This window comes from Bufo gargarizans, chromosome 11, assembly GCF_014858855.1.
Source record: "Bufo gargarizans isolate SCDJY-AF-19 chromosome 11, ASM1485885v1, whole genome shotgun sequence".
NCBI classification, from domain to species: domain Eukaryota; kingdom Metazoa; phylum Chordata; class Amphibia; order Anura; family Bufonidae; genus Bufo; species Bufo gargarizans.
Window position 1 is genome coordinate 81,619,680 of NC_058090.1, and position 24,235 is coordinate 81,643,914.

The 24,235-nt window shown below is 42.5% G+C and overlaps 1 protein-coding gene and 1 non-coding gene across 2 annotated transcripts; both read right to left on the reverse strand.

Moving 5' to 3' along the window:
- Positions 1 to 267: 267 nt before the first annotated feature.
- On the reverse strand, positions 268 to 1,188 carry LOC122921372 (olfactory receptor 1019-like). Its single transcript, XM_044271349.1, has one exon. It carries the CDS (start codon positions 1,186 to 1,188, stop codon positions 268 to 270), a length of 921 nt encoding a protein of 306 aa, XP_044127284.1.
- A 12,171-nt stretch (positions 1,189 to 13,359) lies between these two features.
- Positions 13,360 to 13,433, reverse strand: TRNAR-UCU. Its single transcript has one exon. It is a non-coding gene; the product is annotated as a tRNA-Arg (tRNA).
- Positions 13,434 to 24,235: the final 10,802 nt, after the last annotated feature.

Below are 24,235 nucleotides of genomic sequence, written 5' to 3' on the forward strand. Positions count from 1 at the left end.
AGAAGCTTGATTGTGACTGTACACTGTCCCTAAATTAGTTTTTCTGTCGGACACTGCAAGACCCATATTGTACTGAATTGGCTTCGTAATTGCAGTCCCTTATGAACTTAGAAATTAGTTAAGGTGGACACATCTGTATTTAACACCCTCAACTTGGTTATAGAGAGGTCAGAGGGCTTCACGCTATTTAAATCACCTGCCAAATCATCTCTAACTTCAATTGCCAAATAAATCAAATTTTTCTAAAAATACATTTGATTAGAGAACCTATTTAACAAGAATCTGTCTTACGGTGTCTTTGACAACTTTATTTCGGACACTGTAGATGATAGGGTTTACCATGGGTGTTACAGTTGAGTAGAGGATGGCGGCACACTTGTCTACATCTGGAGAAGAATGGGAACGAGGTCGTAAATACTGAATCATAATGGTCCCATAGTAAAGAGTCACCACAACAATGTGGGAGGCACATGTGGAGAGAGCTTTGTACCTTCCAAGAGAAGATCTGATCTTCAAGATAGTGGAAAGAATAAAATAATATGAAATCAAGGTGAATAAAAAGGATATGCTACCTATGGTCCCTGCTGAAATATACATAGCTACCTCATGGAGCCAAGTATCACTGCAGGATATTTGTAAAAACGGGGGTACCTCACAAAAGAAATGGTTGACATGGGAATGACAGAAAGACATCTGGAAGGTGTAGATCACATGTATAAAGGAGTTGAAGACGCTTGTGGTCCATGACATAACAGCTAGACAGTAACACCTCTTCCAGCTCATGATGGAATTGTAGTGAAGCGGTCTACAGATGGCAGCAAATCTATCATAGGCCATGACTGCAAGTATGAGACACTCTGTTGACCCAAAAGTCAAGTGGAAGTGCATCTGGACAGCACATTCTAGTAGAGAGATGCTCCTGTCCTTGGTCAATGTGTTCTGTAGGATTTTAGGGACCACGGTGGTAGAGAAGCAAATGTCAATGAAAGAGAGGTTAGTAAGAAAAAAGTACATGGGAGTGTGGAGCTTCAGATTAATCCTCACCACAATTATCAGTAGAAGGTTTGCTAATAATGTTATCAAATACATCACCAAGAAGGTCAGAAAACCAATGACCTTCAAGTATGGAACAGTGGACAAACCGAGGAGAATAAATCTGCTTGAAGAGGATTGATTGAATAGTTCCATAATACTTAAACCTAAACAAAGAAAAGGACCTGAGTTTAACAGGGCTCCAAGTGTATAATAATTGTATTTAAGTACATATACAAGAGATGAATAATAAAAATAGAGACAAAAAGACATCAGAAATAAAGTGCGGTATTCACCTGAGGTGATCAAATAGAAGTATAAATATAATCTGGGGGAATAGGATATAAAATATATACATCCCATAGGTTGTAAATTTACATTAAGTTAACTGTGGTAAGTAGATACAAATCCAGCATCATATATATCCTAATTGAACACCTATTGATCACAAGCTGATACATCAACATTAGTATCAAACAGAAGTTAGTATATATCAATACTTAGATACTAGTGCATCATGGAGAGGATAACAATTCATATCCTCATATTTAGGAATAGTATATACACATCAGCATGTGTTCAAAAGGGCACCAGATAAAACCTATCAAGATGCTATACCAAACAATACAAAAACTTGCAGTAGCGTATTTAAAATGGGTAGATCACCACAGGAGAACCACACACCCCGACGCGTGTTTCGGCAACACCTTCATATGGTGGTACCAGGCAAAGGGCCCCTTTTAGTGATGTAGAAGATGGTACCCAGGTGTAGGAATGCCAGAGTGGCGTAGGGTGGCCTAAATGTCCCTTAATGTTGGTGCACGTGTCATGGTGCTCCAACCTGGATACGCTGGATCCCAGGCATTGTCGTCTGAAGCAGAGCAAATAGGGGGAATAATCAAGGGATTTTAAGAAATAAATTGAGTCCAGCTTTACTTGAATGAATGTTTCTCCAACAGTGTCAGGCTTTGTCTTGGTTCCCAGCAGGCGTCGGCATTAACTCTGGCATGCAAACAAACTCAACCCTGCTACAAACTATCTACTGGTGGGCTCTCCAATACAATAGTGTCCATATGACGGCACAGGCTTGAGATCTGCTCTTATATACAGTTTTGCTGACTCTTTAATTGTTCCCAGAGCAATAACTGAGCCATAAAAAGAGATGATTAAATTCTTCTGCCAACAGGGATTATCCTTTCATTCAGTTTCTTCTAATTTATTTTTACTAAGGACATAAATTTTCAAACTAATCTGAAGTGTTTATGAAGACGTGAGTAAACGTCTGGACAGAGTAATGGCTATAGATATAGTGTTCTTGGACTTTCACACTGTCCCTCCTAGAAGCCCAATGGGTAAAATAAGGTCTAGGTTCTAATAAAGTTTAAGGTAAGGTATATTTTGTATCTGTATTAAAATGGCTCAAAGAAAGTCCATGCTGTATGTAGCCTGGAGACAAGGTTTGGCCACAATATCATGAAGTAAATGGATTTATAATTAAAATCCAAGCTTTCTTTTATTGCAATGCTAAATTCCAACATCCAGACCAGGATCCAGCCAGAATAACTTACATGTTTCTGACACAGTCCTTATTCATTGCCCCAGTGGTATATGGCAAGAGAGTGCTGAGGCCAGTGATTGGCTTCAATGGTTATGTACGGTATATGGGCATGTCAGCACTTCAGTCATGAAAGCAAAGCCTGGCTGGGAGGACAGAATGGCTGAAATGAAGGTAGTTCCGGACGATAAGTATAGCATTTTTAAAATTATTATTTATTATCATTATATTCACTGCATTAAAAAACTGTTACATTGGTGGATTGTGTCCACCAATGTCCCTATCTACTGGGTGGGTAAGGGTGAAGCTTCACTCGATCATCTACTGCCTCTCTGGAGGTTAGGACCTGCAGACTCCTTTCTTCTTCCATGCAGCAGGTCCCATTGGTGGAGTCGTCAGTAGCCAATTCCTGTAGGCTGCAGTGTTCTTCTTGCCAGCAAAGTCCTCTCCCTTCTGCTCATAGGGCATGCACGCTTCCTCAAGCTCTAACAGGGCCATCATGCTTGCTCTATCCCCTGTGATAAGGTGCCTGAGTAATAGATTGTCTATCTTGCTAGTTTCCTGTGAAGATATGCTGTAGTCTGGCTTTGTAAAAACCTCTGCCTGGTTACTGAATTCTGATCCTCCTATGCCTGGCCGGACCTCTATATTGACCCCTTACTGCCTGCCTGGACCTGGACCTTGGACAATTTTCCATATAGCAAGTACCCTGCCTCTCCTGTGTCCCTGACTACGATACTGCTTGACTCTTCCAGGAGGTAGCAGTCTGGTGGTTCCCCTGCAGCAAAGTTCAGATCCCTGTAAAGTTGAATACTAGAGGACTTCCAGGATAACGCCCTTAGGTTTATCCCAAAGTAAAACCTGTTGTCCTCGCCCACTACCTTAACATAAATAATAATAAATCAGCAACCCCTTTACCAAGTCATTGAGAGAGGAGATTGTAAGAGAAAACGTCTTAATCAAGAGACCTATTGGATGTTTATGTTGGAATTGAGGCAACCCAACAATCCCACTAGGCATCAGAATCTAATTTATTATTACTGATACATGCGTTACATTATTTTGTATGAGTTGTATTCAACTGTGTTACTTTTTTCAAGGTGTTGTGTTCGAATCAGCTGTAGTCTATAAAGATTATATCCAAAATGCATTAGCCAGGGTGCAAAAAAAAATGTATTTTTATTGGAAACTACAGTACTCTGATGTGGATCCCAATACTTTGTTATACTTGGGGACTTGTAGTAAACGAGTCCTACTCTGAATTGTCCCTGGTTATAAGTTGATACCCCAACGTCCTCTTCTGGGTCGATTATTCTTAATAACACATTTTTTTATTTTGACAGATGACAATAAGCTATTCAGTATAATACAGACGAGAAATGAGAGAACCAGTTCATAATGACCCAGAAAGGAAGTCTGGAGTGGGCTTGCCCTGATTGGCTCCCAGGCCAATCAGTGCTGCAGCAGGCAGGGAGCTGTCCTTGTGGAACGTCATTCTGTGTTGGGCTGTGAATGAGGGTGGATGGGTCTATGCAGTGTCCGCCAGAAAAATGTACAGTCACAGTCAAGCTTCTATTCTAGTGTGAGGGACCCTGAAGGGAAAGGCTACAATGAAACATAGTACAGAATAGAAAAAGGCAGACGAAGCTGTCAGCCAGGAAGTGAGAAGTGAGGAGCTGAGGCTTGTGTGCCTGTACGTTCTAGCTGCAATTACTGCCTTACAACACAGCAGTGGCAGCTGCAAAACTGCTACCTGCAAGGACCTTTCTTTCTTTGCCATTTTAAGGCTTCATGCACACAAACATATTTTGTTTCCGTGTCCGTTCAGTTTTCTCATGTAGAGGATAAATACAACATTTGAAATCTCAATGGAGAAACCATGAACTACTAGTCTAAAATCCATGTCAGGGCATCTCCAGGCACTTCAAAAAATAAATTTTGTTTTAAAATTGGGAAAATAGCATATGTTTGTTTTACAATACAAAGGGTAACAGTTGGTATACTAGGCCAAACTCCGTGTTCATGCAATTCACATATATATATTTTTAAGTTTGGGGAAAAACGCATGTGTCTTACGATACAAAGGGTAGCAGTTTATACCAGTTTGTGTAATAGCGTGATGCCAGGCCAAAATCCGTGTTGGTGCATCTCCAGGCATTTTAGATTCATTTTTTTAAGTCTGGGGAAATAGCATATACATAAATAAGTCTTGCAATACAAAGGGTAGCGGACAGTTTACATCTCTGAGTAATTACGTAAAATACTAGTCCGAAATCTGTGTCGGTGCATCTCCAGACAATCCAAGAGTTGGAGTGATGATGGGGGGGGAAATAATCGCACAGTAGGTTGACAACTTGTGTTTTACACTAGAAAAAAGATTTTCTCTGAATCTGCATATGTTAACTCCCATAAGACATTAGGCCCAAATCAGTTAGTGTCGCCGATACTACATTACTTCCAAAGTCAACTGTCAGAAGCAGTGTCTTCAGTGTGATAGTGGACAGGGAAGGATATCATAATGCACCTCCCAATCTTCCAAAAAACAGATTTCCATACTTTGTGTGATGGCACCAAAAATTTAGGCCCAAAAATGTCAGGGCTAAGGAACCATTCTAAAGGAAAGTCCCAAAGCCAGAATGTGGGTAGTAGCAGGACCAGCTATCCAACCTATTTCTGTGAAAATGGGGGGGTGGGGGGGAATTAAAGTATTTCCTTGCAGGTAGCTGCTTTTGAGGTCTGCACTGAAGCAGCTGCAGTTCTGCTTGGAGGCACGGCCAACCACAGCTCCTGCCTTCTCTCTCCCCTGGCTGAGAGATATCACTGTCCCTATTCTACACACACAATTCTTCTTTGTAATCCTAGCCTTTCCTTTTACTCTCCCTGGCAATAGAATATTGATTGATTTGTTTCTGACTGTCCGCGACTCCACAAGATAATTTTCTGGCCAACACTGTAACACCCTACCACCCTTATTCACAACTCAAGACAGACATTCCGCTAGGGCACCTCTGATTGTCTCAGCCTGGGAGCCAATCAGTGCAAGCCCACCCTCCTCCCACTTCCTCTGAGGGTCATATGAGAAAGCATCTACGCGCCGTTTTAGGAGATTTATCCAAAATGAACCTGAAAAGATTCAGGTTCATCTGCCATACGAAAAATACCAAAGTTCGGACTGAACCCAGCTCCGTCCAAACTGGTTTGCTCATCCTAACTCCAAAGATCATATTACAGCTTGGTAGACAATCAAAAGTCACTACCATCCACCAGTATGGGACTAATTTTTACAGGTTGGCAAAACAAAGCCTGCAATTATGGTACAATATTAACTAACATGTAAAGCAAATGCCTGACGTGTTTACCGCAACCAAGATTTAGTGGCGTTCATCAGGGATTATTGGTAGCATGCAGTACAAAACTGTTGGATGGTTCAAACTGATGCAACCTGCCCTAGTGACAACATTAGGGCACATATACTTCAACTAGCCGCCCAGATACAAAGTGTTGTCACTACAGACGCAGCACAGCAATGGGGCCTGGATGCCATGCGATCACTGATTGAACAATGACGTCTAAGGTGTATGAAAACATTCTACAGGAGAAGGTAACGGCAACCATCCATGATCTCAAGCTGAAGAGGGAGACTCAACAGAACAGTGACTCAAAGCAAGTAAATCAACTAAAGAATGGTTGGAAAAGAAGAATATTATGGAGATGCTTTGACATGACCTGAAGAGGGCTGTGAACACATGCCACCCAGAAATATTGAACTATATTTCCAGGGATTATACATTATACTGATTTATGAAACTCTACTGAATTACACTGACATAATGCTTTTAGTGTGGTACAATAGAATTCAGGACTCTCAGAGCTACACAGCATTATACAAAAATAAAAGGAACAAAGAAAATATTAGGGTAATTTTAATGCTGAGACATTGAAGGATATGGCTGAATCAACTGTCAACGGGGTCCTGGGGGAAAAAGTGGACATTCCATTCTTTCATTCAATTCCAGAAAAGCTTTTACGTTCTGAGTTTTTAGAGTTGTCCTCTACCTCATTGAGATTGTTTACATCTTCCCTTACCTTAAACTTACTTCCAGTTATTCCTGGGCCTCAAAGCAAAATCTGTAACAGACCAACAACAATAACTACGGCCCCCACTAAATCAACTTAGTCCTCAGTCAAAACAGATTTCCATATCTTCACACACTCGATGGTTACAGTCTCTGAATACAAGGGTGCTTACACTTGATGGTTACAGTCTCTGAATACAAGGGTGCTTACACTTGATGGTTACAGTCTCTGAATACAAGGGTGCTTACACTCGATGGTTACAGTCTCTGAATACAAGGGTGCTTACACTTGATGGTTACAGTCTCTGAATACAAGGGTGCTTACACTTGATGGTTACAGTCTCTGAATACAAGGGTGCTTACACTCGATGGTTACAGTCTCTGAATACAAGGGTGCTTACACTTGATGGTTACAGTCTCTGAATATAAGGGTGCTTACACTTGATGGTTACAGTATCCGAATACAAGGGTGCATACACTTATTGGTTACTCAACTGGCATTGTGGCAGGTTATGCCTGGCTATGCATAGTACATAACGTTCTACTAGAGGCACAACTATGTATTCGGAACAGGGTGGATGAAATATATCTGAACGGGTCTCAACTCAGCTAATGCCACACCATGACCACTACATATTAAATTAATTATATTACAGTGCTATTAATAAAAAAACTAAGTTACACAAATACCAAAATTAGCACAATAAGGTGACCATATAGAAGTAGATATTAGTATTTCGCAAGACTGCTCTCAACAAGGTCCCCTTGCTGTAATGTTTACAGAAGCTCGTGGCAAAACTGTCTCTTGCTCCACAAGCCTTCCATTCTCCCCCTTCCTGTGAGCTTAAGGGCAAGGTCTTAGAAGGTGGGGTATCTGCAGCCAGCCCCTGAGGAGCCGATGCAGAGGATGGGAGTGGTAGTGGCCCTAATAAAGTGTTGTGTCACGGTGTACTCCCTCAGGAAGTTGCTCCCTGGGGATCGGTGCAGTGAAAATGTAGTTTGAAGAATGAGGCCAGGGGCGAACGTGTAACAGTCTCTTTTTACTAAGTGCGGCATATAACTTTTGGTAAATTCAAAAGCAGCGGATTCAAAGAGCAATTTTTGGCACCAGAAAAGAAGTATGGAGGCAGGCTGAATGGCTGTACCTCAGCACTTGTGGGTGTACATGTCCACCATCATATTTAATCTTGACCTTTAACTGGCCTTGTGGTAGTTTGGGTGATGGATGTCTGAGCCATAGTCCTTCACCTTACAGCAGTGTCTATTATGCAGGTTTTCAGCTGTTCACTCTGGTGTCTTGTCAGTCAAGTATGTTCTTGAGGTGGTATCGGGTTGTCCTCTCTAGTGATGAGTGGCAGGGGACTATATTCGAATTTTGCGATATTTCACAAATATTTGGGCCAATATTCGCAAATTTGAGATTATTTTCTTGATCGCGAAAAATCTGCAATAATTCATGTAATGCGCACGAAATACAGGCGTGGGTCACTTTTGCTGCATTTACCAAGCTGCTAGAAGTTTCCTGAGAACTGGAGAAAATGGTTGGCACGGCAGAGCATTAAAAATGGCTTTATATGCAGTTAGAGTGCCCCAATATATTCCCGATTGCGCAAATCGGCACTAACTGATGCGAATATTTTGGCGCAATACTGTGAAACTTCACATTTTAGCAGGTCTGCATGTATGTATGGACAGCAGAACCTATCACAGTGCCTAACACCCTGCACTGCAACAGCTACACTATATATCAGGACTATATATATATATATAGGCTATCTAACTACTGTAGCATAGAGCACAGCAATGACACTGCTCTCTCTCTAAGAACTTTAAAAAAAACTGTAGAAAATTACTGCTGGGGAGGTTCTTATATAGTAAGGGGTGGGCAGCTTTCCTATTGGTTGCTAAGCTCAGACAAAGACATTGCAGCCTTCTCATTGGCCCACATGTAAGAAGGGAGGGTACTGATGAAAAATAAATCTAGAATATTCGAAATTACGAATATATATCACTTTATTCTAAATATTTGCAAATTCTCGAAGTGCCGATATTCACGATGAATGTTCGTGATCAACACTAGTCCTCTCTGGAGAATCTCTAACAAGAGCAAGAGCTCTGCATTGAGCTTCCTCTCCTCTCTGTGTCTGCACAGGAACTCCCCTTCCTGGCAGAAGGCAGGACCAGCCCACTCCAACCAAGAGGGGAGGTTAGCCAACTGATGCGATTTCACACTTTGACAGCCTTAGCACAATAAGGCGACCATATAGCTGTAGATATAAGTCTTTCACAAGCACTTTGCAGACCATAAGTTAAGTACAGTAGTACAGTAAAATCCAGTGACTTGCAATTGACATACGTGTTCTCAGACTCGAGTCGTCAACTTTTCTCTCTGACCCAGACCACCATGAAGACTTCTTCTACCCACTACTCATCTACACAAACTCCTGCTGATACCCTTAGTTCTGCGCCTGTTACTGCCCCATCTGACCATACTGTGTGGCACAATACCCCCAAATACTGTACTTCATAACAGCGTCATAAATAGTGCCACATAGACAGCAACCCTGAAAACAGTGTCCCCCAAAATAATGCTGCCTGATACACGGTGCTCCATATAATGTCCCAGTTGATTATAGTGCCCCACACTGTTAAAGTACCATCTTTTGTGTACCACAGAGTAGTAGTGATTCTCATTGCCCCTACAGAGTAATAATGCCCAACATTTTTCCTCTTACAAAGTATTCATTCCATCTAGAAATTAATAATACCCCATTTATCCCCTAGAGAGTAACAATAACCCTTAAAAAGTAATACTGATCCATTTTCTTCTTACTAATTAGTGTTGGGTGTGAATATTCGAATAGCGAATATTAATCGCGAATATCGGCACTTCGAGAATTCGCGAATATTTAGAATATAGTGATATATATATTCGTAATTTTGAATATTCAAAAAAAAATAATTATCAGTGACCTCCCTTCTTGCTTGTGGGCCAATGAGAAGGCTGCAATGTCTTTGTCTGAGCTTAGCAACATCCCTAGCATCCAATAGGAAAGTTGCCTACCCCTTACTATATAAGAACCTCCCCAGCAGCCCTTGTATGCAGTATTTTGCAGATCTGAGAGAGAGACAGCAGTGTTATTGCTATGCGCTCTGCTTTCCTGTGTGATTACATTAGTTAGTTATATATATAATACAGATAGTTAGTGGGAGATAGTCAGTGTAGGTTATATCCTGATATAGTGTAGTCTGTCCACACATACATGCTACAGACATAGTGCTGTGATGTCACAAGTTCACAACAATACTTAGTGCACCAATCACTAATAAGAAGTCAGACCTGTTAAAATGTGAAGTTTCACGTATTGCGCCAAAAAATTTGCATCATTGGTGCCGATTTCGCAATCGTGAATATGTTGGAGCACTCTATCTCCATATAAAGCTATTAAAATGTTCTGCCATGCCAACCATTTTCTTAGTCTCAGGAAACGTCTAGCAGCTTAAAAAATGTACCTATAGTGACCCACGCCTGTATTTTGCGCGCATTCCGCGAATATTACATTGCCGATTTTTCGCGATCAAGAAAATAATCTCGAATTTGTGAATATATGATGAATATTCTACCAAATATTCGCGAAATATCGCGAATTTGAATATTGCCCCTGCCGCTCATCTCTATTAGTAATATTGATATTAGTAATAACCCTTTAATAAGAAATGATGCTCCCTAAATGCCTCAAATGATGGTCTTCAGTGTGGTCCTTTCATGTACACGGTGTCCATTTCTATGCACAAGTGTCCCAAACTATGGCTATGAACTGGCACCTGTGGCTGTAAGTGTCCACTTGAATAACTACAGGCTTTTGTTATGGTGATGGGTGTCTTAATGTGTTCTTCCTCACCTGCAGCATGATCTGTGAAGCTTTAGTTGCTGGTCACCCCACTGACTGTAATGCCATAATCTGCAAAAAATATATACAGTCTAGGACTGTTATTCTCCCTGTTTTTTTACAGTCGAGCTGATTCTGTGGCCCTAAAGACCCTTGAAGAGGGAAGCAGATGTTTGTGATTCCTCATTCCTCACTAGCCCTGGCAGGAAGTAGGATCAGCCCACTCCTGGGATGGTAAGTTACATTTCTAATGCCAACCATACCTTACCATTGTTGAAGTATATGTCAGACACATGACATTAACACAAAATATCCTGCCTGTCTCTAGGTGATGTTGTAAAATGACTGCCTGTCTCTAGGTGATCTTGTCAAGTTGTTAATAAAGTTTAATGTTAACAAAAAACAAACTCAGATCTGCTTCCAGGCACTGACAGACTTATTGTAGATATTTTGCTGCAGGTAGTAATACTATATATGTTCTGTACCCTAGTACACTGCTTTTCACCTGATATATACTGGGGCAGTTAACTGAAAGCCAGGAATAAAATGGGCCATACCATTTTTTCTTCAGGGAGAGGCCATTCATTTCTATGGGAGTTCTGACAATAGCTGAGTCCTATTTTGAAGTTCATCCCCATTCACTTCAGTGTAGCAGAGCTGCAATATCAGACACAGCCAGCGGAGAGGTGTGGCACTATTTCCAGAAAAGATCTGCCATGTTCTTCTAATCCTACTTAAATATCGAAGATCAAAAAAATTAATTTTTCCTATGATATACTTAGAGGAGACAGAAATCCTAACCCACACGAGCTTTGTGGATTTATTCTCTTGATATCGCAATTTTCTACCAGTTGCTTTCCTTTAGGCCTCATGCACACGACCGTTGTGTTCCGTTCCGCAAAATGGGGTTCCATGATCCGTTTCCGTTTTTGTTTCCGTGTGTCTTCCTTTATTTTTGGAGGATCACCAGACATAAAGAAATGCAAAAAAAAATCTAAGACAGGTTTGCCATGCAAATGATAGGAAAAAAACGGACGCGGATGACAATCTTGTGTGCCTCTGTGTTTTTTAGCGGTCCCATTGACTTGAATGGGTCCGCAAACCGTTTTCCGCGAAAATAATAGGATAAGTTATATTTTTGGGACGGACTGGAACCACGGATCACGGACGCGGATGACAAACGGTGCATTAGCCGCGATTTCAACGGACCCATTGAAAGTCAATGGGTCCGCAGAAAATCACGAAAAACGGCACAACGGACACGGAATAAAACAACGGTCGTGTGTGCACACGACCGTTGTGTGCATCCGCGTCCGTTCCGTCATTTTTCACAGTTTAGCAGAGATCCCATAGATTTTTATGGAGCTGTGAAAAAAAACTGATAGTCCTCCGTTTTTTCTCCGCATCCGTGATTCCAGTCCATGAAAAAAATATAACCTGTCCTATTCTTGTCAGTGGAAAACAGAGGACGGACCCATTCAAGTCAATAGGTCCGTCAAAAAAAAACGGATGCACAACGGGTATGTCATCGGTGTCCGTTTTTTTTTTTCAAGACCTTGGTGCAATAAAATTACACTTTTCATTAACCTTCCTTTTTTTTTCCCCTGTCAGACAAAAAAAAAAGGAAGACGCAAGGAAACACAACTGAAGCCAAATCGGACACGGACCACTGAAGCCAAATCACTGACAAACTGTTGTGTGCATGAGGCCTTGGGCTACATTCACATGACCATAGTGTTTTGCGGATCTGCAAAACACGAATATCGGCCTGTGTGCGTTACGTAATTTGCGGACCGTACATGGCTGCCGCTATCATAGAAAATGCCTATTAAATGAATGGGTCCGCACCCGTTCCACAAAATTGCGGAATGGATGCGGTTATAACATGACGGATGTAAAAAATGAAAATCAGACATCATATAGTAGAACCAGCCCTGCACCTCACATGGATCCAGAGATCTCCACATTCATTGCTCCTCTTGTTTTATGGCATCTGAGGAGGCATGTCCTTTCTGCTGTAGCTCTTCCCTTGTAACTCTCACAGTTTCTAACAGGAGATATGGCTGGTGACAGATTAAGATTTAAACTGAGCGCGTGCGACCAACTCAGTGAAGTGGACAAGAAATAAGGAAAAGAACAAACAGCAGGTGGCGCCATACAGATACGTTTTATTGAATAGCTCAGCGGCTGTACAAAATTTTTAATTACATGCAATTACAAAAGTATTCAGATCCAGGGGCTGGTTTGAAAAATGTAGAATATTTTTCATGGGTCAACCCCTTTAAGCTAGTGGGTGAACCTCCGCAGTCATCTTCTGTGTCAATGTAGTGAAGACAGGTTTGTCATCTGTAGAAGGGTGGTCAGAGCAGAGCCGACTTGGCCAACATTAATGTCACAAAGCTGAGTTTGTCATTGGCACAACTTAGCTTATTGAAATGTGACGCAAAAAGAAAGAGTTGAAAGACAAATTCAGCTCTGCTACATCTATTCAATACGTATCCTTAAAGAAGAAGGATCATTCTCTGAAGCGTATCAGGAAACATAAGGTGTTTCTATAAAAAAAAAAAAAAATTTATCTAATACTTTTTATTAAAAAATTTCAAACAGATCTTAATAATCAATTATGAAACACAATCATTTTGATCGATGCGTCGATCGATCGATTGCTGGCAGCAAAACGCCCAGGGAAATGCAAGTAATTCCGAATATACCATTCAGAATCTAAGACCGTCCTTGGTGGCTACACGGATAATTACAGTAAATTAAATTTTCATTGTGCGTAAAACAAAAGGATTACGGTAGGTACCATCTCTGCCGGGACTCGAACCCGGAACCTCTGGATTAGAAGTCCAGCGCGCTCGTCCATTGCGCCACAGAGACCTCACCGCATGCTCACCATCAGCATCAGCTCTGAAATAGAATATACCTTCAGCATCCACATCATCACCAGTGCATCATCTCCGCATCACCATCCCCCTCCTCCCAGGGAATGCTGCAAAAGCAGGATGCAGGAATGTAGCCTTAAAGCTGGCATGCTTCTACAGACTGGCTGCGGCAGGAGGCGGCCAGGGCAGGAAAGGGTTAACAGGGAGCGCAGGAGCATCCTCCGACCAAGCTCAGCATCACCGGGCTGCCAGATCCAGAACAATGGCACAGAAAAGATGGAGCGGAATAAGGGGGTGGAGGGGACCATGGCACAGGGACGGGAGGAACACAGCGCAGGCTGGCAGCTCTGCCATCTGGGTCACAGACAGGATAGGCACACGGATCATTATAGGATGGGGGAGAGTGAGGGTTATCAGACCGAACGGAGGAGACATGTCATCATACGATGTAGAGCAGAGGGGATAACGATAGGTAGAGAGATATGTGATAGATAGATAGATATGAGATAGATAGATAGATAGGAGATAGATATGAGATAGATAGATATGAGATAGATAGATAGATAGATAGATAGATAGATAGATAGATAGATAGATAGGAGATAGATAGATAGATAGGAGATAGATAGATAGATAGATAGGAGATAGATAGATAGATAGATAGATAGATATGAGATAGATAGATATGAGATAGATAGATAGATAGATAGATAGATAGATAGATAGATATGAGATAGATAGATAGGAGATAGATAGATAGATATGAGATAGATATGAGATAGATAGGAGATAGATAGATAGATATGAGATAGATATGAGATAGATAGATAGATAGATAGATAGATAGATAGATATGAGATAGATATGAGATAGATATGAGATAGATAGATAGATATGAGATAGATAGATAGATAGATAGATAGATAGATAGATAGATAGATAGATATGAGATAGATATGAGATAGATATGAGATAGATATGAGATAGATAGATATGAGATAGATATGAGATAGATGATAGATAGATAGATAGATAGATAGATAGATAGATATGAGATAGATATGAGATAGATATATAGATAGATATGAGATAGATAGATATTAGAGATAGATAGATAGATAGATAGATAGATAGATAGATAGATAGATAGATAGATAGATAGATAGATAGATAGATAGATAGATATGAGATAGATATGAGATAGATAGATAGATAGATAGATAGATAGATAGATAGATAGATAGATAGATATGAGATAGATAGATAGATAGATAGATAGATAGATAGATATGGGATAGATAGATAGATATGAGATAGATAGATAGATATGAGATAGATAGATAGATATGAGATGGATAGATAGATAGATAGATAGATAGATAGATAGATAGATAGATAGATGGATAGATATGAGATAGATAGATAGGAGATAGATAGATAGATAGATAGATATGAGATAGATAGATAGGATAGATAGATAGATAGATAGATAGATAGATAGATATGAGATAGATAGATAGATAGATAGATGGATAGATATGAGATAGATAGATAGATATGAGATAGATAGATAGGAGATAGATAGATAGATAGGAGATAGATAGATAGATAGATAGATATGAGATAGATAGATAGATAGATAGATAGATAGATAGATAGATAGATAGATAGATAGATATGAGATAGATATGAGATAGATAGATATGAGATAGATAGATAGATAGATAGATAGATAGATAGATAGATAGATAGATAGATATGAGATAGATAGATAGATAGATAGATAGATAACATATTGGGTAGTAATTTCAAACACATTCCTGAGTTGACCAACCCTCCCCTCATGTCGTACCGCCGCACACGCAACATCAAAGACCAATTGGTGCATGCAGATGTGGGCACAAAGAAAATCCAATTTCGCACATACTTTGGAGCACATAGAACAGGGTGTTATCTCTGTCATGGATGTGTGAATTGTCCCCTAATACTTAAGGGGGCCATTTTCACACATCCGTTGACGAGAGAGGAGTATAGGTTCAAACAATATTTAACCTGTGATTCACCGTACGTTGTATTTTACTAAAGCGACGTGAATTATTTTGGATTTATCAGTTGAACACATTGAAACCTAACGGACTGAATGTTGAATTTAGGGTTGTCTAATCTCTTCCCTGCGGGAGGGTACCCTGTACCTGTGTATGAGTTAGGACTAGTGCTCTTTATACGGTTTTTCTTTATATTATATATTCTGGATGGAAACAATTGTCATGTTTTTTGAGGACCCTACCGACATGAAGACTCCATGTCCGCCCGTCTTGGCAGGATGCGTTAGTTTTTTAATTCCTTTCTGTTCTGTCCCCTTTTAAATTATTCCCATACGGGACTCGGCAGTCTTGATTCCTTCAAGGAAGATATATTGTCCCGGTAGATTACTGGGTTATTATTATGGAGTGGTGCAATACGCTATCCTATGACATTGGTGGTGGTGCAGGTTGTTGGTGCATGAGAGGACCAGGGGGGGCGACACTGGGGTGTTTTTTCTCCCTTTCCCCGCATGAGGACAACAGTCCTGGAAACGGGGCTGGGGTCCCTATGCCAAAGTCACGGATGGTGTTGCAGAAAACAAGAAGTAACAAATAAAGATCCGACTGACTTGATCCCAAACTAAAGAACAAAACGGTGAGCCCTATTAAAGCCCTATAGCTCTCCCTGACTGCTCAGCCCATGCAAAGATCTCTGTGATAGAAAGTTGCATGTCCACGTACCTAGACTGAGTGACACCTGAAAACCCTATAATAGTAAGGGGACACGACCACCGGCTCCCTGCACTTAATATGGAGGGAGTCAGGGTCATCTAGAATCAAGCCAACATGAAAACACAAATAAAGGGAAATACTTATCTAAGAAACCAGCAGTAGCAAACTCCAAGCAGTGAGCACAATCTAGGAAGTAGTATAAACCGCAAAGTGAGGCAGTATGGGAGGGGATATAAAGGGAGGCAATCACTGCTAATAGATGACAGCTAGAAGGGGGAGAAGAGATGTCAAAGAGAAACCAAAACAAAAGAACATCATGCAGGAGGTACTGAAGAACGTCTGTCAGAACTTCTCAGAGACCTGGCGGTGACAGTACCCCTCCCTCTACGAGTGGACTCCGGACACTCAGAGCCCACCTTCTCAGGATGGGACCTATGGAACGCCCTGATAAGACGAGTAGCCTTAATGTCCGCCACTGGGACCCACATCCTCTCCTCAGGACCATAACCCTCCCAATGAACAAGGTACTGGAGAGAACCGCGGATAACACGAGAATCCACAATCCTAGAGACCTGAAACTCAAGATTACCATCAACCACAATCTGAGGAGGAGGAGGCAAAGAGGAGGGTACAGTGGGTTGGACATAAGGTTTTAATAGGGACTTGTGAAAAACATTATGGATCTTCCAAGTCTGAGGAAGATCAAAAATGAAGGCAACGGGATTGATGACGGACAAGATTTTGTAAGGCCCAATAAACTAGTTAGGACCCAACTTCCAGGAGGGAACCTTCAACTTGATATTCTTAGTAGACAACCACATGAGATCACCAACATTCAGGTCCGGACCAGGCACACGTCTCTTATCCGCCACACGCTTATATCTCTCACTCATGCTCTTTAGATTATCCTGAATCTTTTGCCAAATAGATGACAAAGACGAGGAGAATCTCTCCTCATCAGGTAAACCAGAAGACCCCTCTCCAGAGAATGTCTCAAACTGCGGATGAAACCCATATGCACCAAAAAATGGCGACTTATCAGAGGACTCCTGACGATGGTTATTTAAAGTGAACTCAGCAAGGGACAAAAAAGAACACCAATCCGCCTGATTCTCCGCCACAAAACAGCGCAGATATGTCTCCAGATTTTGATTGACGCGCTCTGTCTGGCCATTCGACTGCGGGTGGAAAGCAGAAGAGAATGACAACCGAACCCCCAAGCGAGAACAGAAAGCCTTCCAGAATCTGGAAACAAACTGCGTGCCCCTATCAGTGACTATGTCTGAAGGAATGCCATGCAATTTGACAATGTGATCAACAAATGCCTGTGCCAGCGTTTTAGCATTGGGCAACCCAGGAAAAGGAAAAAAATGCGCCATTTTGCTAAAACGGTCCACCACCACCAGAATCACAGTCTTACCCGAGGAACGAGACAGGTCCGTAATGAAGTCCATGGAGAGATATGTCCAAGGACGGGAAGGAATGGGTAGCGGGAGGAGAGGACCTGATGGCCGTGAATGAGGGACTTTGGCACGAGCGCAGGTATCGCAGGCTGCCACAAAACCCTCAACCGACTTACTAAGAGCCGGCCACCAGAATCTCCGAGCAATGAGATCCACTGTGGCTCTACCCCCCGGGTGCCCAGCAAGGACAGTATCGTGGTGCTCCTTAAAAACCTTATGTCGTAAAGCGAGAGGCACAAACAACCTCCCAGGAGGACAAAGATCAGGAGCCTCTGCCTGGGCTGCCTGAACCTCTGCCTAAAATTCAGGATAAAGAGCAGAGACAACCACCCCTTCAGCCAAAATGGGACCCGGGTCTTCAAAGTTCCCCCCTCCGGGAAAACGTGACAGGGCGGAACGTGACAACAACACGTAACCCCAGGGCGGAACGTGACAACAAAATTAAACCTTAAAAAGAACAAAGACCATCTGACCTGTCTCGGGTTCAGATGCTTGGCTGACTCCAAGTAGGCCAGATTCTTATGGTCGGTAAACACGGTAATAGGGTGTCTGGCTCCCTCTAGCCAATGGCGCCATTCCTCATAAGCTAACTTGATGGCCAACACCTCCCTATCTCCCACATCATAATTTCTCTCTGCGGAGGAGAGTTTCTTCGAGAAAAAGGCACACGGTCGCCATTTGGCAGGAGAGGGACCCTCAGACAAGACTGCACCCACACCCACCTCAGAGGCGTCCACCTCAACAATGAAAGGCAGAGAGACATCAGGTTGTATCAAGATGGGAGCGGAAGCAAAACTCTCTTTGATACTAGAAAAGACCTTAAGCGCATCTACCGACCAGGAGGAAAAATCTACCCCCTTTTTAGTCATATCAGTGAGTGGCTTAACAACAGAGGAATAATTCTAAATGAACTTCCTGCAATAATTGGCAAAACCCCAAAAACGCATCAGCGCCTTCTGATTCTCAGGAAGCTCCCAATCAAGCACAGCGCGGACCTTCTCGGGGTCCATGCGAAAACCAGAATCGGAGAGAAGAAAACCCAGAAATTGAATTTCTGGAACCGCAAACACACATTTTTCCAGTTTAGCGTACAATTTATTCTACCGCAGAATTAGCAAAACCTGACGTAGGTGGTCCCTATGAGTCTTGAAATCAGGAGGAAAAAATCAAAATGTCATCTAGGCACACTAGTACAAATTTCCCCATTAAATGATAAAAAATACTGTTCGCAAAATGTTGGAAGACGGCTGGAGCATTCATCAAACCAAAAGGCATAACCAAATTCTCAAAATGGCCCTCAGGGGTATTGAAGGCCGTCTTCCATTCGTCTCCTTCTCTGACCCTGACCAGGTTGTATGCCCCTCTCAAATCCAACTTGGAAAAAACTTTAGCCCCAATAATCTGGTTAAAGAGATCCAGGTTCAGAGAAGGCGGATAAGGGTCACGAATAGTGATACTGTTCAGCTCCCTGAAATCCAGACATGGTCTTGAAGAACCATATTTTTTCTTGACAAAAAAAAAAAAAACAGCGGCAACAGGTGACTTCGAGGGTCGTATGTGTCCCTTTCTCAGGCTCTCAGAGATATAAGTATGCATAGCGACCCTTTCAGGTTGGGAGAGATTGTATAAACGAGATTTAGGCAACTTGGTGCCTGGGATGAGATTAATAGGGCAATCATACTCCCGGTGAGGGGGCAGCTCCTGAACACCACTCTCAGAAAACACATCCGAAAATTCAGAGAGAAAAGATGGTACAGTCTTAGTAGAAACCTCTGAAAGAGACGTCGAGAGGCAATTCTCTCTGCAAAAGTCACTCCAACCATTTATTTGCCTCGCTTGTCAATCAATGGTGGGGTTATGTTTAGTGAGCCAGGGTAGCCCCAACACCAGAGGAGTAGGTAATCCGCTTAGGACGAAACATGATACATCCTCAACATGAGCATCACCCACAGTCAAACGGATATTGTGAACTATGCCCTTTAACGATTTTTGAAAAGTGGAGCGGAATCAATAGCAAAAACAGGTATGTCCTTTCCCAAAGTGCATACCTGGAAACCATGTGTTATAGCAAATTGATTATCAATGAGATTGACAGCTGCTCCACTATCTACAAAAATCTCCCAAACAATATTCTTGCTCTCTAGAGCCACCCTGGCAGGTAGGACAAAACAGGAACTACAAGCAAACGGAAAACCTTCAATTTCCGCATCAACCTTGCCAATAGTAACATGTGTTATAGCAAATTGATTATCAATGAGATTGACAGCTGCTCCACTATCTACAAAAATCTCACAAACAATATTCTTGCTCTCTAGCGCCACCCTGGCAGGTAGGACAAAACGGGAACTACAAGCAAACGGAAAACCTTCAATTTCCGCATCAACCTTGCCAATAGTAACAGATGGAACGTTTTTAGAGGACTTTTTTCTTTTTGTTTCTTTATTACCCTCAAAAAATTCCCTGAATCTTCTAGAGGGACAAACATTTGCCAAATGATTTATACCTCCACAACAGAAACAAACCCTCCTCTGAGCGCTGAATCCTCTATTATTAGAGGCAAGCAAACCCAGCTGCATGGGCTCCTGCTCAGAAAGGGTTGAGAGAGACTGAGGCTCCTGCGCACTGAATAAGATCACCCCACTGTCCTTGGACTGAGTATGACAGGAAGGAGTGATCTCTCCTCTCTCTGTAAGACGCTTGTCAATACGAACAGCCCGAGACATGGCAGACTCCAAGGAGGTAGGTCTCTTATGAAAGGCAAATGCATCTTTCAATCCCTCTGAAAGACCATGGCAAAATGGACTTCGGAGTGCAGCATCATTCCAACCAGTATCAGCTGCCCATCTCCGAAATTCTGAACAGTATATCTCTGCGGACTGTTTACCCTGGCATAAAAGACGCAGTTTAGATTCAGCCAGAGCAATACGATCCGGATCATCATATATCTGACCCAGGGCTACAAAAAATTCATCCACTGAACGGAGGGGCCGTGCCCCCACCGGCAGCGAGATGATGATCCCCACCCTCCGCTCCTCATCACCAGAGGAATGGGGAAGTAGGCGAAAATGGAGTTTGCAAGCCTCTCTAAAATGAACAAAATTCTCACTACCCCCGGAGAACGTATCCGGAAGCGAGATTTTAGGCTCAGAACAAATTCCATGAACGCAATCAGAAACAGTCACCTGAAACTGAGAGACAGTTTTCCGGAGATCTGCTACCTCCAGTGAAAGACCCTGCATGCGGTCAATCAAGGCTGAAACCGGATTCATGCTTAAGACGGTTTTGGCGGTTTATAATGTCACGGATGGTGTTGCAGAAAACAAGTAAGTAACAAATAAAGATCCGACTGACTTGATCCCAAACTAAAGAACAAAAGGGTGAGCCCTATTAAAGCTCTATAGCTCTCCCTGACTGCTCAGCCCATGCAAAGATCTCTGTGATAGAAAGTTGCATGTCCACGTACCCAGACTGAGTGACACCAGAAAACCCTATAATAGTGAGGGGACACGACCACCGGCTCCCTGCACTTAATATAGGAGGGAGTCAGGGTCACCTAGAATCAAGCCAACAGGAAAACACAAATAAAGGGAAAGACTTATCTGAGAAACCAGCAGTAGCAAACTTCAAGCAGTGAGCACAATCCTAGGAAGTAGTATAAACCGCAAAGTGAGGCAGTATGGGAGGGGATATAAAGGGAGGCAATCACTGCTAATAGATGACAGCTGGAAGAGGGAGAAGAGATGTCAAAGCGAAACCAAAACAAAAGAACATCATGCAGGAGGTACTGAAGAACGTCTGTCAGAACTTCTCAGAGACCTGGCGAATGACAGTCAAGCATGCATGAACTCTGCCCCTACCCTGCAGTATACATGCAATGGGGATATAATCATGGGGAGGAGTGGACATTGATTTGTTCCCCCTCCCTGTACCATAATGGCTAATGGGATCCGGTTGAAAGTGGGAGCATTGACATAATATTCCCCATAGTGTAATTAAGCTGTGCCTCTTTGTTTAGAATGTCACCACTCTATGATTTATACACTGTACGTTCTATGCAGAAACAAGACAGCCGGACCTGTATCAGTGTGGATTGGATCTCTTCACACGATGCGCGATGCATCCTGTCGATAGAGATCCTGGTTGCAGGGCGCAGGCGCACGGTATGGGGATCTGATTTCACAGGATCCGTGCTGGCGCATGCGCAATACCTGTTCGGGAGTCATGGAAGTAAAAGTGTTGTGCGTAGGCGTGAAACAGGGGGAAGTCTAGCGAGAGCTGGACACCTGTAACGGTATGCACAGTACACATCGTGGGACGTCAAGAGGGTGACGCATGGAGCCGATCATGTTAGGCTTTATAGAGCACAGGAGCACCTTATTGATTACTACTAAATTGATTATGTGTAATCACGGTTTATGCTGGATATTACGATATTAAGATTATGTATTTAATCGTCACTGTCATCATTGGAAGCACATGATGTTTTTATCTACTTTTAACTATATGAAATTTGTTTCATAATCATGTATTCACTTTGTTATCCAGTTAATATGTTTATTGGCAATCATGTAACACTTGTGTATTCAGCTGTATTTATACGTGTTTGGGCACTACTATCACTAGCTTGACAAAGGCTCCATTGAGAGAGCTGAAATGCTGCATTGCTGTTGGGTGTAATAAAGTATCCACTTTTTCACTGGAAGACCGGAGTGCTGCCTTATCCTTTTTTCTTAGATAGATAGATAGAATATTAGTCTGGTATAAAGAGGAGAGCTCCATGAGCAGATCAGACCAGTAAAGAGAGGAGACAACCACATCTGGGTAAGGATAGCCCGCTCCATCCTCACCTCTCGGGTTGACGTCTATCTCTGTGCAGCATACATAGCTCCACCAGAGTCTCCATACTTCAATCCCGACAGCTTTGAGATCCTACAGAGGGAAGCCGCCCATTTTTAGGCCCTGGGCAATGTTCTCATCTTTGGAGACCTCAATGCAAGAACAGGTAGGGAGAGAGACTACCTGACAACAGACTAAAATGTCTATATATTCGGAGCAGACACTGACTGTGACAGCTCAGTGCACACCTGAGAGCAACAGCTATGACAGCACAGTAAACAAAAGTGGCAGAACATTGCTGAACTTATGTCGAAGCCTCGGACTTCATATTCTCAATGGCCGCACCAAGGGAGACTCTCTTGGTAAATATACCCTGAACTCCCATGTAGGCAACAGTGTGGTAGACTATGCCATCACAGATATGGACCCCAAAAATGTTAGAGGCTTCATAGTCACCCCACAGCCACACCTGTCAGACCACAACCAACTGCTCCTATACATAAAATCCACAAGTAAACTACCGGCACAAACATCCCAGCAGACCAGCCTCTTTAACCTACCTACATCTTTAAAATGGTCCAAAATGTCAGCCCCAAAGTATATGGAGACCATAAACAGCGCAGAGAACCAGGAGATGCTCCATAACTTCCATAGGAAAGTGTATGAGCTAAATCCAGAAGGAATAAATATCACGGTAAGGGACTTTAATAATATACTTTGCACCATGGCGGAAATGTCTGATCTCAAAAGATGCAGAAGGCCAAAAAAGCAACAGCCCAACAGTTGGTTCGACCGGGAGTGTAAAGATATAAGGAAGGCACTAAGAATGGCCTCAAATAGAAAACACCAAGATCCGAACAACCCCAGTCTGAGGGAAGCCTACAACAACATACAGCAATACAAAAATACCCTCAAGGCAACATCTCAACCAAGCTCCTCCAACTCCAAGAGGCTCTCCAGGACAACTGCTTCTGGGAACTATGGAAGCAGATGGACAAAACCAGCAAGAACACCAACCTCCACATCCAAAATGGCAACATCTGGCTCCAGTACTTCAAGGATCTGTACAAAGCCATCTCGAGGGAGGACCAAAGCCCAGAACAAAAAGAAATCACAAAAAATCTAAGATTTCCAAAACCCTCTAGACACACCAATCACGCTGCAGGAGATAACAGAGAGGATCTCAATGATAAAGAGTAAAAACGCCAGCGGCCCAGATGGGATCCTTCCAGAAATAATCAAATACAGCCAGTCAGGTATCCAGGCCGCATTAGTAAAACTCTACAATATTGTGCTGAGTGCCGGCTACTTCCCCCAGAGCTGGAACCAGGGCATCATCACCCCCATACACAAGGGCGGAGACAGGTACGACCCAGCCAACTATAGAGGGATATGTGTTAGCAGCAACCTGGGAAAACTCCTCAGCAGTATCCTGAATAAGAGGATCCTCAGCTTCCTTACCCAGCACAACATCCTCAGCAGAAGCCAAGAAGGCTTCATACCAAACCACCACACCACGGACAACATCTACACCCTGCAGAGCCTCATCAAGAGCCATGTCCACAATACAAAGCATGAAAAGATCTATGCCTGCTTTGTAGACTTTAAGAAGGCCTTTGACTCAGTGTGGCATCCGGGCCTATTCCTGAAACTTCTTGAAAGCGGAATAGGAGGAAAAACCCATGATGTCATCAGAAGTTCCTACACTGAGAACAGATGCAGCGTGAAGGCAAATGGGAGGA